The 16,134-nt window shown below is 41.3% G+C and overlaps 1 protein-coding gene across 3 annotated transcripts in view; it reads left to right on the forward strand.

Annotated features, from left to right (window-relative positions):
* BMPR2 (bone morphogenetic protein receptor type 2) overlaps positions 1 to 15,790 on the forward strand; it is a 202,264-nt gene extending 186,474 nt beyond the window's left edge. The window contains exons 11-13 of one of the 3 annotated variants that reach the window (XM_015110639.3): positions 6,768 to 6,940; positions 9,333 to 10,612; positions 14,530 to 15,790. In XM_015110639.3, the coding sequence (XP_014966125.1) occupies positions 6,768 to 6,940; positions 9,333 to 10,612; positions 14,530 to 14,777 (1,701 nt within the window). In that variant the 3' untranslated portion in view covers positions 14,778 to 15,790. Of the gene's footprint in view, positions 1 to 6,767; positions 6,941 to 9,332; positions 10,613 to 11,919; positions 12,048 to 14,526 lie in introns of those variants that run through there. The other 2 variants (XM_077956427.1, NM_001260859.1) reach the window with 2 other exon arrangements.
* Positions 15,791 to 16,134: the final 344 nt, after the last annotated feature.

Below are 16,134 nucleotides of genomic sequence, written 5' to 3' on the forward strand. Positions count from 1 at the left end.
TAAAGAAGCCATTTTTACTTTCACAGTTTCATTGAGATTAAGAAACATTCCTTTGGCCCGGCGCGGTGGCTCACGCCTGTAATTCCAGCACTTTGGGAGGCGGAGGCAGGCATATCACGAGGTCAGGAGATGGAGACCATCCTGGCTAACACGGTGAAACGCCGTCTCTACTAAAAACACAAAAAATTAGCCGGGTTTGGTGCTGCGCGCCTGAAGTCCCAGCTACTCGGAGGCTGAGGCAGGAGAATGGTGTGAACCCGGTAGGCGGAGCTTGCAGTGGCTGCCGAGGCCGAGATCGCGCCACTGCACTCCAGCCTGGGCGACAAAGCGAGACTCCGTCTCAAAAAAAAAAAGAAACATTCCTTTAATACTAAAACTTAGAATCTTTCAAATATTAATGAATAAAAAAACTAGCTTTAATTTTATAAACTACCAGGGACTCAAACATAGTTTAGTCAATAAAGAGGGGAAGAATAGTTTCCTGATAAAAATGAAAGCATAGAAAATAGTCTAAAGGAAATACATGAAAATGTTAAACCATAGTTACTCTGAATTTTGGGTTAATAAATGACTTTTTCTTCCTACATGTTTCAGAATTTACAGCAAAAATGAACTGCTTTAACAATCACACACACACAGTTTTGGAGTTTTTGTTTTTCTTTTTGTTTTTTGAGACAGAGTCTCACTCTGTCACCCAGGATGGAGTACAGTGGCGCAATCTCAGCTCACTGTGGCCTCCGCCTCCTGGGTTCAAGGGATTCTTCCGCCTCTGCCTCCCTAGTAGCTGGGACTACAGGCACATGCCACCATGCCTGACTAATTTTTGTATTTTTAGTAGAGATGGGGTTTCACCATATTGGCCAGGCTGGTCTCAAACTCCTGACCCCGTGATCCACCTGCCTCAGCCTCCCAAAGTGCTGGGATTACAGGCATGAGCCACCGTGTCCGGCCAGTTTTTTGTTTTGTTTTGTAGAGACAGGGTCTTACTATGTTGCCAAGACTAGTCTTAAACTCCTGGCCCCAAGCAGTCCTCCCACCTCGGCCTCCCAGAGTGCCGGGATTATAGTCATGAGTCAACATGCCTTGCCCCAACACAGTTTAATTTTGTTTTATGTTAAAATATTTTAAATTGGTAAAATAAAAAATTATAGGCCACGTTTATTTTAAAGTGGCTTTTTTTCTCCTACATAAAATGTTCAGGTATAATTTGTTTAACTGTACTACCATTCTTCATCTTTTCTATTCTTTTCCAGTTTTTTGTCACCCATACTATAGTACAGGGAGACAATAATAGGTCACTGTAGCCTCAAACTCCTGAAGTGCTGGGATTATAGGTGTGAGCCCAGCCTCTTTTCCAAATGTTTATACTCCATTTCTTAGTCTGTCTTGAATTCTTTTATCTCCCTTGTTAAAATCACTTGCCTGGCTTTTCTTTATTCTTTATTCCTTAGTGTTAGTTTTGTATGACCTCTTGTAATCAATGGTTTTATCTTAATATATTTTCACATAAAATGTGGCAACTTAGCCAAGCACAGTGCCTTCTTAGCCAGGCACGGTGGCTCACCCCTGTAATCCCAGCACTTTGGGAGGCTGGGGCATGTGGATTACTTGAGGTCAGGAGTTCGAGACCAGCCTGGCCAACATGGTGAAACCCCATCTCTACTAAAAATACAAAAATGAGCCGGGTGTGGTTGTGCATGCCTGTAATCCCAGCTACTTGGGAGGCTGAGGCAGGAGAATCGCTTGAACCCAGGAGGCAGAGGTTGCAGTGAGCAGAGATCACGCCACTGTACTGCAGCCTGGGCAACAGAGCAAGACTCCATCTCAAAAAAAAAAAAAAAAGGCGAGGCTCGACATCTCGTGCCTGTAATCCTAGCACTATGGGAGGCCGTGGCAGGTGGATTGCTTGAGATCAGGAGTTTGAGACCAGCCTGGCCAACATGGTGAAACCCCATCTCTACTAAAAATACAAAAAATTAGTTGGACGTGGTGGCAGGTGCCTGTAATCTCAGCTATTCAGGAGGCTGAGGCAGGAGAATCACTTGAACCTGGGAGGTGGAGCTTGCAGTGAGCCAATATTGCACCACTGCACTCCAGCCTGAGCAACAGAGTTAAGATAATGTCTTAAAAAAAAGAAAAAGAAAGGGGGCAACTCTTCCTCAGTTCATGTTTGCCCTCTAGTCTTTCCTTTTGAAGAAATATATAGAAATATATACATTTCAGAAGAAACGACCAGTTCTTTTCACATATTTTTAGTTTTTCCATTTTCTCTTTTGGACAAAATCTACAGACTTCTGTGATGTAGAATTCAACATTTTAAATCCTTTTTGTCTGACACAACCCACATTAAGGAATACAACTTCAGCCAGGTACAATAGTGCACACTTGTAGTCCAAGCTACACAGGAGGCTGAGTGAGGAGGATCGCTTGAGCCTAGGAACGTGAAGCTGTAGTAAACTGTGATATCCCACCTGTGAATAACCACTGCACTCCAGCCTGGGCAACATAGTGAGACCCCATCTCAAAAAAAGCACAAAGTTTACATCATTACGTAGTATAATACTTAACCTTACTACCTACTCTATATCCTAGTGTTTTCTGTTCTAGTCTAGAGCATTTCAGTTTTGGTTAGAGTTGTTTGTTTTAAACCACTGAGCTGGTTTTATGACCCACCAACGAGATCCAGCTTGCATTTTCCTTCCTTTGGGTAGGAAAGATTGAAAAAGTTCCTTGTTTATCTTTTCTATTCTTTTTTTTTCCCCCTACTTGTCTTTCCTCATCAGTGTTAATAATGTCACTCCCTTTAACTCATTTACACAAGCATTAAGGTATCATTATTTACCTATTCCTAGAGTTAGAGTCCCCTTCCAAAGGATGCATCAGATTTTGCCTAAGTATTTGTTTTCCATTCTGATTTATTCTCAATTTTTTTACATTTAAAGAGCTATAATTGATAAACTGCACATATTAAAGTGTACATTTAGGTATGTTTTGATATATGTATACACCCATAAAACCACACAGTCATGATTATGAACATGTCAGTTGCCCCCAGAAGATTTCTCGTGCCGTTTTGTAATCTCTCCTCAACTTTCTCTATCCCCCATGAGTCCCCAGGCAACCACTGATCCACTTTCTGTCACTAGAGATTAGTTTACATGTTCTAGAATTTTATATAAATGGAATCATATAAATGTACTGTTTTCTCACTTCTTTCAGTATAATTATTTTCAGATTTATTCATGTTCTTATGTGTATCCATAGTTTATTAATTGCTGAGTAGTATTTCATTGTATGCATATGATACCGTTTGTTTGTCTATCCACTCGTGATGGATATTTGGTTTTTTTCCAGTTTCAACTGTTACAAATAAAGCTGCTATGAATATTCATGTACAAGTCTTTGTATAAACATATGGTTTTATTTGCTTAGGTAAATACCTAAGAGTAGAATGGTTGAATCGTGTGGTAGGTATATGTTTAACTTTTTAAGAAACTGCCGGTTTTTATGGCCGGGCGCAGTGGCTCACACTGGTAATCCCAGCACTTTGGGAGGCCGAGTTGGGTGGATCACCTGAGGTCAGGAGTTCAAGACCAGCCTTCCCAACATGGTGAAACCCCGTCTCTACTAAAAATACAAAAATTAGCTGGGTGTGGTGGTGCATACCTGTAATCCCAGTTACTCGGGAGGCTGAGGCTTGAGAATCGTTTGAACCCAGGAGGGCAGGGGCTGCCGTGAGCTGAGATCGCACCACTGCACTCCAGCCTGGGTGACAGAGCGAGACTGTCTCAAAAAAAATAGAAAAGAAAAGAAACTGCTAGTTTTCTAAAGCGGTTGTACCATTTTACATTCTGGCCAGCAGTGCATGAGAGTTCTGGTTTCTCTGCATCTTTGCCAACACTTGGTATTGCCAGTCTTTTTAATTTTAGACATTCTTTTTTGGGGGTGGTGGTGGGAGTACAGGATCTCATTGTATCACCCAAGCTGGAGTACAGTGCTGCCATCATAGCTCGCTACAGCCTTGACCTCCCAGACTGAAGTGATCCTCCCACCTCAGCCTCCTAACTGGAACCACAGGTGTGCACAACCACATCCAGTTAATTTTTAAAAATTTTTGGCCTGGCGCGGTGGCTCACGCCTGTAATCCCAGCACTTTGGGAGGTCGAGGTGGGTGGATCATGAGGTCAGGAGATCAAGACCATCCTGGCTGACATGGTGAAACCCCATCTCTACTAAAAATACAAAAGCAAAATTAGCCGGGCATGGTGGCGGGTGCCTGTAGTCCCAGCTACTCGGGAGGCTAAAGCAGGAGAATAGCATGAACCTGGGAGGTGGAGCTTGCAGTGAGCCGAGGTCACGCCATTGCACTCCAGCCTGGGCGACAGAGCGAGACTCCATCTCAAAAAAAAAAAAAAAAAATTGTGGAAATGGAATCTTACTATGTTGCCCAGGCTTGTCTTGAACTCGTGGCCTCAAATGGTCCTCCCACCACAGCCTCCCAAAATCCTGGGATTACAGGCATGAGCCACCATGCCCAGCCTAGATTTATAATTATTATTTTATGCTTTTCTCTCTTAAATAAGAAAAAAGGAAGAGTCTGGATGTGATAGGTCTCGCTTGTAATCCCAGCACTTTGGGAGACCAAGGCAGAAGGATCATTTTGGCACAATGGTGCCTTAGCCAGGCACAGTGATACTTGCCTGTAGTCCCAGCTACTCAGGAGGCTGATGGAGGAGGATTGCTTAGGTCCAGGAGTTCAAGGCTGCAGTGACCTGTGATCATGCCACAGCACTCCAGCCTGGGCAACAGAATGAGACCCCTTTTTTTTTGTTTTTGTTTTTAAAAAGGAGTTAGAAACCAAAAATATAATAATAGTGGCTTTTATAGTTACCTAAGTAGGCTTTTGGGTTCCACTTATTGTCTAATGTCCTTTGAGGACTCCCTTTAACATTTCTTGTAGGGCATATCAGCTTTTTTTTTTTTTTTTTTTTTTTGAGACAGAGCCTTGCTCTGTCACCCAGGCTGGAGTGCAGTAGCATGATCTCAGTTCACTCCAACCTCCGCCTCCTGGATTCAAGCGATTTTCCTGTCTCAGCATCCCAAGTAGCAGATATAGATATATACAAGTCTTTGTATAAACATATGGTTTCATTTACTTAGGTGAATACCTAAGAGTAGAATGGTTGAATCATGTGGATATTTAAAAACAAACCTAGCCTATTTTTTAAAAGGGAGTTAAAACTAGCTTTCCCCTGGCCAGGCGCGGTGGCTCACACCTGTAATCACAGCACTTTGGGAGGCCAAGGCAGGTGGATCACGAGGTCAGGAGTTCAAGACCAGCCTGGCTAACACAGTGAAACCCCGTCTCTACTAAAAGATAAAAAAAAAAAACAAAAAAACAAAAAACAAACAAAAAACAACCAGGTGTGGTGGCAGGCACCTGTAATCTCAGCTACTAAGGAGGCTGAGGGAGGAGAATCGCTTGAACCCGGGAGGCGGAAGTTGCAGTGAGCAGAGATCGTGCCACTGTACTCCAGCCTAGGCGACATTGCAAGACACCATCTCAAAAAAAAAAAAAAAAAAAAGACTAGCTTTCCCCAAAAGGGAGACTATTGTAGGGAGACTATTGTTCATTGCTAATGAATAGGAATACTACAGAATGGGATTGTTTTTTGATACTACTGTTTTGGAACTAGTTTAAAGAAGAGATGTCTATAAGTTTTAAGGTTGGAATGAGGCACTCTTTTTTTTCTTCTTTTAAGGCAGAGTCTCACTCTGTCACTCAGACAGGCGTGCAGTGGCACGATCTTGGCTCATTGCAACCTCTGCCTCCCAGGTTCAAGCAATTCTCCTGCCTCAGCCTCCCAAGTAGCTGGGAGTACAGATGCAAACCACCATGCTGGCTTTTTTTTTTTTTTTTTTTTTTTTGAGACAGAGTCTCACCCTGTCACGCAGGCTGGAGTGCAGTGACTTGATCTCGGCCCACTCCCTCCATGGTTCAAGCGATTCTTCTGCCTCAGCCTCCTGATAGCTGGGACTACAGGCGCGTGCCACCATACCCAGTTAAGTTTTGTACTTTTAGTAGAGACGAGGTTTCACTATATTGGCCAGGCTGATCTCAAACTCCTGACCTCGTGATCCACCCGACTTGGCCTCCCAAAATGCTGGGATTACAGGTGTGAACCACCACACCTGGCCAATTTTTTTATATTTTTAGTAGAGATGGGGTTTCACCATATTGGCCAAACTGGTCTCGAACTCCTAACCTCAGGTAATCTTCCTGCCTCAGCCACCAAAGTGCTGGGATTATAGGCGTAAGCCACTGCGCCAAACCAAGCACTCTTAACTGGGGGTAAAGGAGAAAAGCTCACCTAGAGATAGAAGATAGCCAAATGCCCCCAAATTCCATCAAACTCAAAACTTATTTTTGAAGCAGAGTTAGTGACTGTTGATTGACATAATATAACTGTGAATTAACAACAATGACCTAAACCTGTGGCCTTGAAGAAACATCTGCGACTTATTGTTGCTTTTACCTTAATGAATAATTCTTCAGGGAGTTGAGGTAAATCCTTTTTGTTTACTTGTTCATCACCTTTTGAGAATGTTCCTTTATAAATCCTTGAAGCCTAAAATACGTTATTTTAGCTATGTAAAATATACTGGTTAAGGTAATTGATTTTTCTTTTACCTCATGTTGTGAACTGAAAAGTTCAGTATATTTTTTTTTTAAAGATACACGGTTTGACATGTACTTTGTCTTACAGGCAGTGAGGTCACTCAAGGAGACAATCGAAGACTGTTGGGACCAGGATGCAGAGGCTCGGCTTACTGCACAGTGTGCTGAGGAAAGGATGGCTGAACTTATGATGATTTGGGAAAGAAACAAATCTGTGAGCCCAACAGTCAATCCAATGACTACTGCTATGCAGAATGAACGGTAAGACCCTAAGGGGTGTGGCACCTGTCAATCAGTATTAGAAACTGAGACCCAATAAATAACAGAAAATAAATACCTTTAAACCAGCCTAATGGTTCAATGATTATCTCATACAGTCTAAAGTTATCATTTTTCTTTCAATATTCCTATTCTTCTATTGAACATTTTTGTTTGGTACGAGTGCGAGATGAAATCTGCATTTTTTTTATATGTAAAGGTATAGTGAAAGAAGTTAGTCTTTCTCTATTTATGGTCCAACTTTCCTGCAATAATAAAGGTAAAATGTTTCCATAACTCCAAAAGTTCATAAGCACTTCTATGTAAATTGTCTCATTTATCCTTTGTTGTTACTATTCCTTCTTCCTCTGCTTTTTTTTTTAAGTAAATGGAACTATGAACTTGCCTATCTAACCACTGTTTCACTGACACTAAGGTTTCTAGACTTCCTATCTAATGCTCTTTCTTATAGAGTATACTACTACTACTTTTACATGAAAGCAATTCAAAGGTCTTTCTAGTCCATCATTAATACTACTTTACAAGACTTTTTCTTTGCTAGAACTGTGATTTTTGGTTCTAAATAAAAAGGCTTTTTAAAAATTCCTACAATTTGGAACTTTCTACGTCTGTATTTCTTTGTTCCATATTTGGGGTAAAAAAGCCTTTGTATGACTCTGTCATTTTGTCTAATACATGTTTAAAACTTTCAGAAAGGCATCCAGGAAAGGGTTATTGGAGAAGATTGAAATAAAAATAAACTCGATTCTTGAAACTTTTTTTTTTTTCCTGTGTGGTTTTTTGGGGTTTTTTTTGTTTGTTTGTTTGTTTTGTTGTTGTTGTTTGTTTGTTTGTTTTTTGGAAACTGAGTCTTACTCTGTCTCCCAGGCTGGAGTGCAGTGGCATGATCCTGGCTCACTGCAACCTCTGCCTCCTGGGTTCAAGCGATTCTCCTGCCTCAGCCTCCCGAGTAGCTGAGATTACAGGCATGAGCCACCATCCCCAGCTAATTTTGTATATTTATTAGAGACAGGGTTTCACCACGTTAGCCAGGCTGGTCTCAAACTCCCGACCTCTGGTGATCCACCTGCCTTGGCCTCCCAAAGTACTGGAGATTATAGGCGATAGGTGTGAGCCACCGCGCCCAGCCTATTTTCTGTTGTTCTAATTTGTGAAAGCCATTTATATTAGCCATAGGTCAAAAATTTGGTTTGCACTACTTTTATATAGGTTAAATTAGTGTCGGTTATAAACTCTTACACCTTATATATCAGCAAATCAAGAAAGTTAGACACTGGCTATTCTAATTATAAATTTTTTCACTTTACACATACCTGAGGACTGTCTTCTGCTTTCATCTCCCCTCATCTCTGTATTTCAAAACCATGTCCTCTAGTATGATGTTTATACCTCTCTCAAAAGTCAGCTAAAGCTTTTATTTTGAATGCTTTCAAACTTTTCTTGAATGGTAAGAAAAAAAACCCTTGATGGCCCACCTTGATTTGGCCATTTTTTGCCTCCTGTGTCATTCGGCTCAACCTTCTGCATGCATCTTCTCATCTCCAGTCTCTACTAATAATTTCCCCAAAATTATCATTCATCCCATAGTTACTCTAAGTTTTATTTTACTGAATCTTACCCTCCATGTCTTTTCTTGTACTGTATAACAACTTTTTCTTCTTTTCCTCCTGTCATCTCCCTTATAAATAACGGACATTCCCAAGGAATGACAATGACAGCAAAGAACCCATGATAATTGGAGAGCAATTCTGAATCTTTGATCCTTTATTTGAACATCATATTCTGCCTTATACCTTAGGCTCAAGGACTTTTACTGATATGACTCAGACTATCCCAGAAAGATATGCGCCATTACTAGGGTGTGCTTCTTATTGGAGGCCTTTGGAACAACCTAAAAGCTTATATTCTTTTTACCATTTGGCCATTGGAACTTAATTGATAACATAACTTTTGAGTAGGCACCATGCATCTAGAATTATGGAAGTACAGAAAACATATACCATGGTTCTTCCTCTCATAAAACATAATGTCTAGTTATATGAATATACATTTCATAAATATATATTTAATGATGTTACACAACTATAGGGGAGATTTTTAAATTAACTCTTATAAACCAAAATAATAAACATTTATAAAAATTATATCTGATCCACATACATTTTTCAGTAGGCTTAATTCATGTATAACTAACACTTATCAAGTTATTAATTGACACTTGATTATTTGATTAGACTTTTTAACCTTTAGAAAAATATGTGTTTGGAAGAAAATGAAAAACGACTCAGACTTTAAAATCAGAGGTGTCAAACTTGGAGAGACAATTTATCATAAATGTACATTCTCAATGTGATACTTTTTTTCTTTCTTTAAGCAACCTGTCACATAATAGGCGTGTGCCAAAAATTGGTCCTTATCCAGATTATTCTTCCTCCTCATACATTGAAGACTCTATCCATCATACCGACAGCATCGTGAAGAATATTTCCTCTGAGCATTCTATGTCCAGCACACCTTTGACTATAGGGGAAAAAAACCGAAATTCGATTAACTATGAACGACAGCAAGCACAAGCTCGAATACCCAGCCCTGAAACAAGTGTCACCAGCCTCTCCACCAACACAACAACCACAAACACCACAGGCCTCACACCAAGTACTGGCATGACTACTATATCTGAGATGCCATACCCAGATGAAACAAATCTGCATGCCACAAATGTTGCACAGTCAATTGGGCCAACCCCTGTCTGCCTACAGCTGACAGAAGAAGACTTGGAGACCAACAAGCTAGACCCAAAAGAAGTTGATAAGAACCTCAAGGAAAGCTCTGATGAGAATCTCATGGAGCACTCTCTTAAACAGTTCAGTGGGCCAGACCCACTGAGCAGTACTAGTTCTAGCTTGCTTTACCCACTCATAAAACTTGCAGTAGAAGCAACTGGACAGCAGGACTTCACACAGGCTGCAAATGGCCAAGCATGTTTAATTCCTGATGTTCTGCCTACTCAGATCTATCCTCTCCCCAAGCAACAGAACCTTCCCAAGAGACCTACTAGTTTGCCTTTGAACACCAAAAATTCAACAAAGGAGCCCCGGCTAAAATTTGGCAGCAAGCACAAATCAAACTTGAAACAAGTCGAAACTGGAGTTGCCAAGATGAATACAATCAATGCAGCAGAACCTCATGTGGTGACAGTCACCATGAATGGTGTGGCAGGTAGAAACCACAGTGTTAACTCCCATGCTGCCACAACCCAATATGCCAATGGGACAGTACCATCTGGCCAAACAACCAACATAGTGACACATAGGGCCCAAGAAATGTTGCAGAATCAGTTTATCGGTGAGGATACCCGGCTGAATATTAATTCCAGTCCTGATGAGCATGAGCCTTTACTGAGACGAGAACAACAAGCTGGCCATGATGAAGGTGTTCTGGATCGTCTTGTGGACAGGAGGGAACGACCACTAGAAGGTGGCCGAACTAATTCCAATAACAACAACAGCAATCCATGTTCAGAACAAGATGTTCTTACACAGGTTGTTCCAAGCACAGTAGCAGATCCTGGGCCATCAAAGCCCAGAAGAGCACAGAGGCCTAATTCTCTGGATCTTTCAGCCACAAATGTCCTGGATGGCAGCAGTATACAGAGTAAGTGGAGGGATCATATAATCTCTCCTGTGTGTCTTTTGGGGCCATTTAAATAACTATTTAGATCAACTAATAGATATATTTCAACTAGTGATTATTTACCTTTGCCACTTTGTAAATGATCCATTTGAGACCTGGAGCAGTGGCTCACACCTGTAATCCTAGCACTTTGGGAGGCCAAGGGAGGTGGATCACCTGAGGTCAGGAGTTCAAGACCAACCTGGCCAACATGGCAAAACCCCATCTCTACAAAAATACAAAAATTAGCCAGGCTTGGTGGTGTGCACCTGTAATCCCAGCCAAGATCACGACACTTCACTCTAGCCTGGGCAAAAAAGTGAAACTCCATCTCAATAATGAAATAAAATAAAATAAGCCATTTGGGCCAGGCGTGGTGGCTCATGCCTATAATCCTAACACTTTGTGAGGCCGGGGCAGGTGGATCACCTGAGGTCAGGAGTTCGAGACCAGCATGGTGAAACCCCGTCTCTCCTAAAAAATGCAAAAATGGCCAGGCACAGTGGCTCACGCCTGTAACCCAGCACTTTGGGAGGCTGAGGCAGGTGGATCACGAGGTCAGGAGTTCAAGATCAGCCAGGCCAAGATGGTGAAACCCCCGTCTCTACTAAAAATACAAAAAATTAGCCGGGTGTGGTGGTAGACACCTGTAATCCCAGCTACTCAGGAGGCTGAGGCAGAGAATTGCTTGAACCCAGGAGGTGGAGGTTGCAGTGAGCCAAGATTGCACCACTGCACTCCAGCCTGGGTGACAGAGCAAAACTTTGTCTCAAAAAAAAAAAAAAAAAAGCAAAAATTAGCTGGGTGTGGTGGTGCACACCTGTAATCCCAGCTACTTGGGAGGCTGAGGCAGGAGAATTGCCTGAACCCAGGAGGCGGAGGTTGCAGTGAGCTGAGATCGCGCCATTGTACTCCAGCCTGGCAGCAAGAGCGAAACTCCATCTCAGGAAAAAAAAAAATAAGCCATTTTGTTGGGCCTCAAAGGTAATTAGACTATTGTAAAGAAAAAAGTAATATTTTTGTCATTGATAATTAAAAAGTCAGTGTCACAATAGTCAGAATAATTGCCCAATTTAATATGTGCTTTATGTGGCTGTTGCTTTATAATGCAACTCACATACTTGCCATGAAAAGTTGAAATTAAGTAAATACCAGTTCAAGAGCTCCAAGTAATGTTATACCAGTATAACCTTTGAAACATTTTATTGCACATATTAATATTGATTATGTCTGCATTTAGGTTTTATCAAACTAACCTTAATAAATCTTTTTTTTTTTTTTTTTTTGAGACGAAGTCTCGCTCTGTCGCCCAGGCTGGAGTACAGCGGCCGGATCTCAGCTCACTGCAAGCTCCACCTCCCGGGTTTACGCCATTGTCCTGCCTCAGCCTCCCGAGTAGCTGGGACTACAGGTGCCTGCCACCACACCCACCTAATTTTTTATGTTTTTAGTAGAGACGGGGTTTCACCATGTCAGCCAGGGTGGTCTCGATCTCCTGACCTCGTGATCCACCTACCTCGGCCTCCCAAAGTGCTGGTATTACAGGCGTGAGCCACCGTGCCTGGCTATACCTTAATGAATCTTAAAGATCCAGAGAAATTTCAGAAAAATTACTATAAAGAAACTGTAGGCTGGGCACTGTGGCTCACGCCTGTAATCCTAGTGCTGTGGAAGACTGAGGTGGGTGGATCACTTGAGGCCAGGAGTTCAAGACTAGCCTGGACAACATAGCAAAACCCAATCTCTACAAAAAATTTAAAACTTAGTTTGGTGTGGTGGTGAGCGCCTGTAGTTCTAGCTACTTGGGAGGCTGAGGCAGGAGGATCACTTGAGCCCAGGTGTTCAAGGCTGTAGTGAGCCATAATCACACCACTGTACTTCAGCCTGTACAAGAGACAGAGACTCTGAAAAACAAACAACAAAAAAAAAAAAATTGTAAGATTCTTCTTAGTTTCTTAGTATCATCTTTTTCAAGAGTTATGTATTGAGTCTCTCACATACCTATACTTTTTTTTTTTTTTTTTTTGAGACAAGGTCTTACTGTTGCCTAGGCTGGAGTGCAGTGGCAAGATCATGGCTCACTGAAGCCTCAACCACCCGGGCTCAGGTCATCCTCCCGCCTCAGCCTCCCAAGTAGCTGGGACTCCATACCTATACTATGGTACTATGAGCCCTGTAGCATCTTAAATAACTTAAACTGATGTTTGATTTCTTGCCCTAAAGGGATTGCAACACAAAACAGGGGAGCTCACCAAAATCTGTAAGTTATTGTTATACAAAATGATTTATTTTAATTAATTAATTAATTTTTTTTGAGACAATCTTACTCTGTCATCCAGGCTGGATCATGCAATGGCATAATCTCGGCTCACTGCAACCTCTGTCTCCCAGGTTCAAGCGATTCTCTTGCATCAGCCTCCCGAGTAGCTGGGATTACAGACATGCGCCACCATGCCCTGCTAATTTTTGTGTTTTAGTAAAGGAAGGGTTTCGCCATGTTGGCCAGGCTGGTCTCGAACGCCTGACCTGAGGTGATCCACCCACCTCAGTCTCCCACAGTGCTGGGATTACAGGCATGAGCCACTGCACTCAGCCGATTTCTTTTTTAGACTAAGGCATTTATGAAAAAAAGTTATGTTTTATTTTTCTCTAGGGCTACAAAATGTGTTTGAAAGAAGGATACAGGTTTCAAAAAACAATCAGTAAAATATAGTCCCTTGCTTGAGCGGCTTATATTATAGACCAGTTGACAGACCCTTATTGCAGGACTCTGAGTCAGTAAGACATCTTGTCAGATAGGCCAGGCGTGGTGGCTCATGCCTGTAATCCCAGCACTTTGGGAGGCTGAGGCGGGCGGATCACCTGAGGTCAGGAGTTCAAGACCAACCTGACCAACATGGAGAAACCCCATCTCTACTAAAAATACAAAATTAGCCAGGCATGATGGTGCATGCCTGTAATCCCAGCTACTTGGGAGGCTGAGGCAGGAGACTCGCTTGAACCCGGGAGGCGGAGGTTGCGGTGATCTGAGATTGTGCCATTGCACTCCAGCCTGGCTACAAGAGTGAAACTCTGTCTCAAAAAAAAAAAAAAAAAGAAATCTTGTCAGATATAGGAAGAGGAAATTACTAAAATATTTGTACTCTAATATTTCTGTCATTCTTCCGAAAAATATTGTACGCCAGGTGCCTTTAAAGTTTGATCCAGGCCGGGCATGGTGGCTCACACCTATAACCCGAGCACTTAGGGAGGCTGAGTCGGGCACATTGCCTGAGCTCAGGAGTTCAAGACCACCCTCGACAAGATGGTGAAACCCCCTGTCTCTACTAAAATACAAAAAATTAGCTGGGCATGGTGGCATGCGCCTGTAGTCCCAGTTACTCAAGAGGCTGAGGCATGAGAATCGCTTGAGCCTGGGAGACAGAGGTTGCAGTGAGTCAAGATCATGCCACTGCACTCCAACCTGGGCTACAGAGTGAGACTCAGTCTCCAAAAAAAAAATTTTTTTTTGATCCACCTTGAGCATTAAATACAATGATTAAATACATTTTACCAAGTTAAGATCTCTACCAAAACCAGAAGATTTGAGAATACAGCTGAGAACTTTAAGTGTTCTCCTCTGATTTTGTGTGTGTGTGTGTGTGTGTGTGTGTGTGTGTGTGTATCCTTGACTTATAGAATAAGTCAATCAGTTATTAAAAGATTTGGGTTAAAGAGTCTCAAAAATAAGTTGGTTAAGCTTTGCCTAGAAAAACATTGCCTGGCATTATGAATTTCAAGAAATGTTCATTAGCACCCTCCTGAGACATTGGTTTGACCTTTTCTTGAGTTACATCCCTCACCCTTTATTTCTTAAGTCTGTTAAATAGTTCATTTTTCTGCCCTTTTATTTTCAGTAGGTGAGTCAACACAAGATGGCAAATCAGGATCAGGTGAAAAGATCAAGAAACGTGTGAAAACTCCCTATTCTCTTAAGCGGTGGCGCCCCTCCACCTGGGTCATCTCCACTGAATCACTGGACTGTGAAGTCAACAACAATGGCAGTAACAGGGCAGTTCATTCCAAATCCAGCACTGCTGTTTACCTTGCAGAAGGAGGCACTGCCACAACCATGGTGTCTAAAGATATAGGAATGAACTGTCTGTGAAATGTTTTCAAGCCTATGGAGTGAAATTATTTTTTGCATCATTTAAACATGCAGAAGATGTTAAAAAAAAAAAAAACTGCTTTATCCTCCTGTCAGCACCCCCTCCCACCCCTGCAACAAGGACTTGCTTTAAATAGATTTCAGCTATGCAGAAAAATTTAGCTTATGCTTCCATATTTTTAAATTTTGTTTTTTAAGTTTTGCACTTTTGTTTAGTCTCGCTAAAGTTATATTTGTCTGTTATGACCACAGAGTTATATGTGTGTGTATCAAAAGTGGTCTCAAAATATTTTTTTAAGAAAAAAAGCAAAAACAATGTATTGCTGATAATCAGTTTGGACCAGTTTCTTAAGGTCATTAAAACAGAAGCAAATTAAGACAGGTTTGACTGCAGTGGTATCTGGTATCCATGTTTTATTTCTGGGCACAAGCTAGTTTTTATGTTGATACGTTCCTGAACATATTATCTTGTTGGACATCTTTTCTCTTGTGTTTTGTTTGAATGTGCAATAGTTTATAGGCCACAAATAAGCTTTCTTGTAAGCTCTCTTCCTAACAGGGCACATATTCTTCCATAATATAAACACTTTTCTGCCCCATCTCCCATACTTTTGAAGGTCAGTTCTATGACAGTGAATTTTGCACAGGAGAAGCAGCTACCTGATTTCTTACTTTCTCTCTCCTTATCATGGAGAATACAGAAACACTGTCTGAAAGGGCTCTAAAGAAGGAACTACCAAAACCTCATTTGAAATGCCATTTCTTTTAACCTTCCACATCCTGAATGTTTCCTTCCAGGCATTTTAATAAACTTATTTGCTTCTGGTTTTGGGAGTTCATAAGAGAGACTAGAACAAAGTACAGGACATCAAATATTAGCCATTTCCCATTTTATTTTATTTTTCTATGTACATGATCCATGTTCATTTATTTAAGAATACATTTTTATTGGTAAGCTTATAGAGCTATACTTATGGAATTTTTAAGTAGGAAAATAAATGGTTAAGACAAAATAGTGTTATAGCTTTCATTCTCTGAATAGGCCATCTTTGACTCATAAAATTATACTTACTGTTTATTATAACTTCAGAAGTAATTTATAGTTCTGAACCTCTAGTATCTTTTACCCTGTTCCCAAGCGAAGACTGGTGACTTTATCTGAAAATGATTCCTCTTCCCATGACCTAAAACACTGTGAGGAAAAATCATTCAAGTGGCATGCCAAGTCCCCATGAAGGAAGGGCTGCTGTCAAACCTAACTTTTTTGAGCAGACTGAGACTAAACTTCTGTCTTTTCAAAATTGTGTTATCTTCCTTAATCCTATTTTCATAATTTTTCCTTTTGCCAGTTTTTCAC

This window comes from Macaca mulatta, chromosome 12 (genome assembly GCF_049350105.2).
Source record: "Macaca mulatta isolate MMU2019108-1 chromosome 12, T2T-MMU8v2.0, whole genome shotgun sequence".
In the NCBI taxonomy this organism is placed as follows: domain Eukaryota; kingdom Metazoa; phylum Chordata; class Mammalia; order Primates; family Cercopithecidae; genus Macaca; species Macaca mulatta.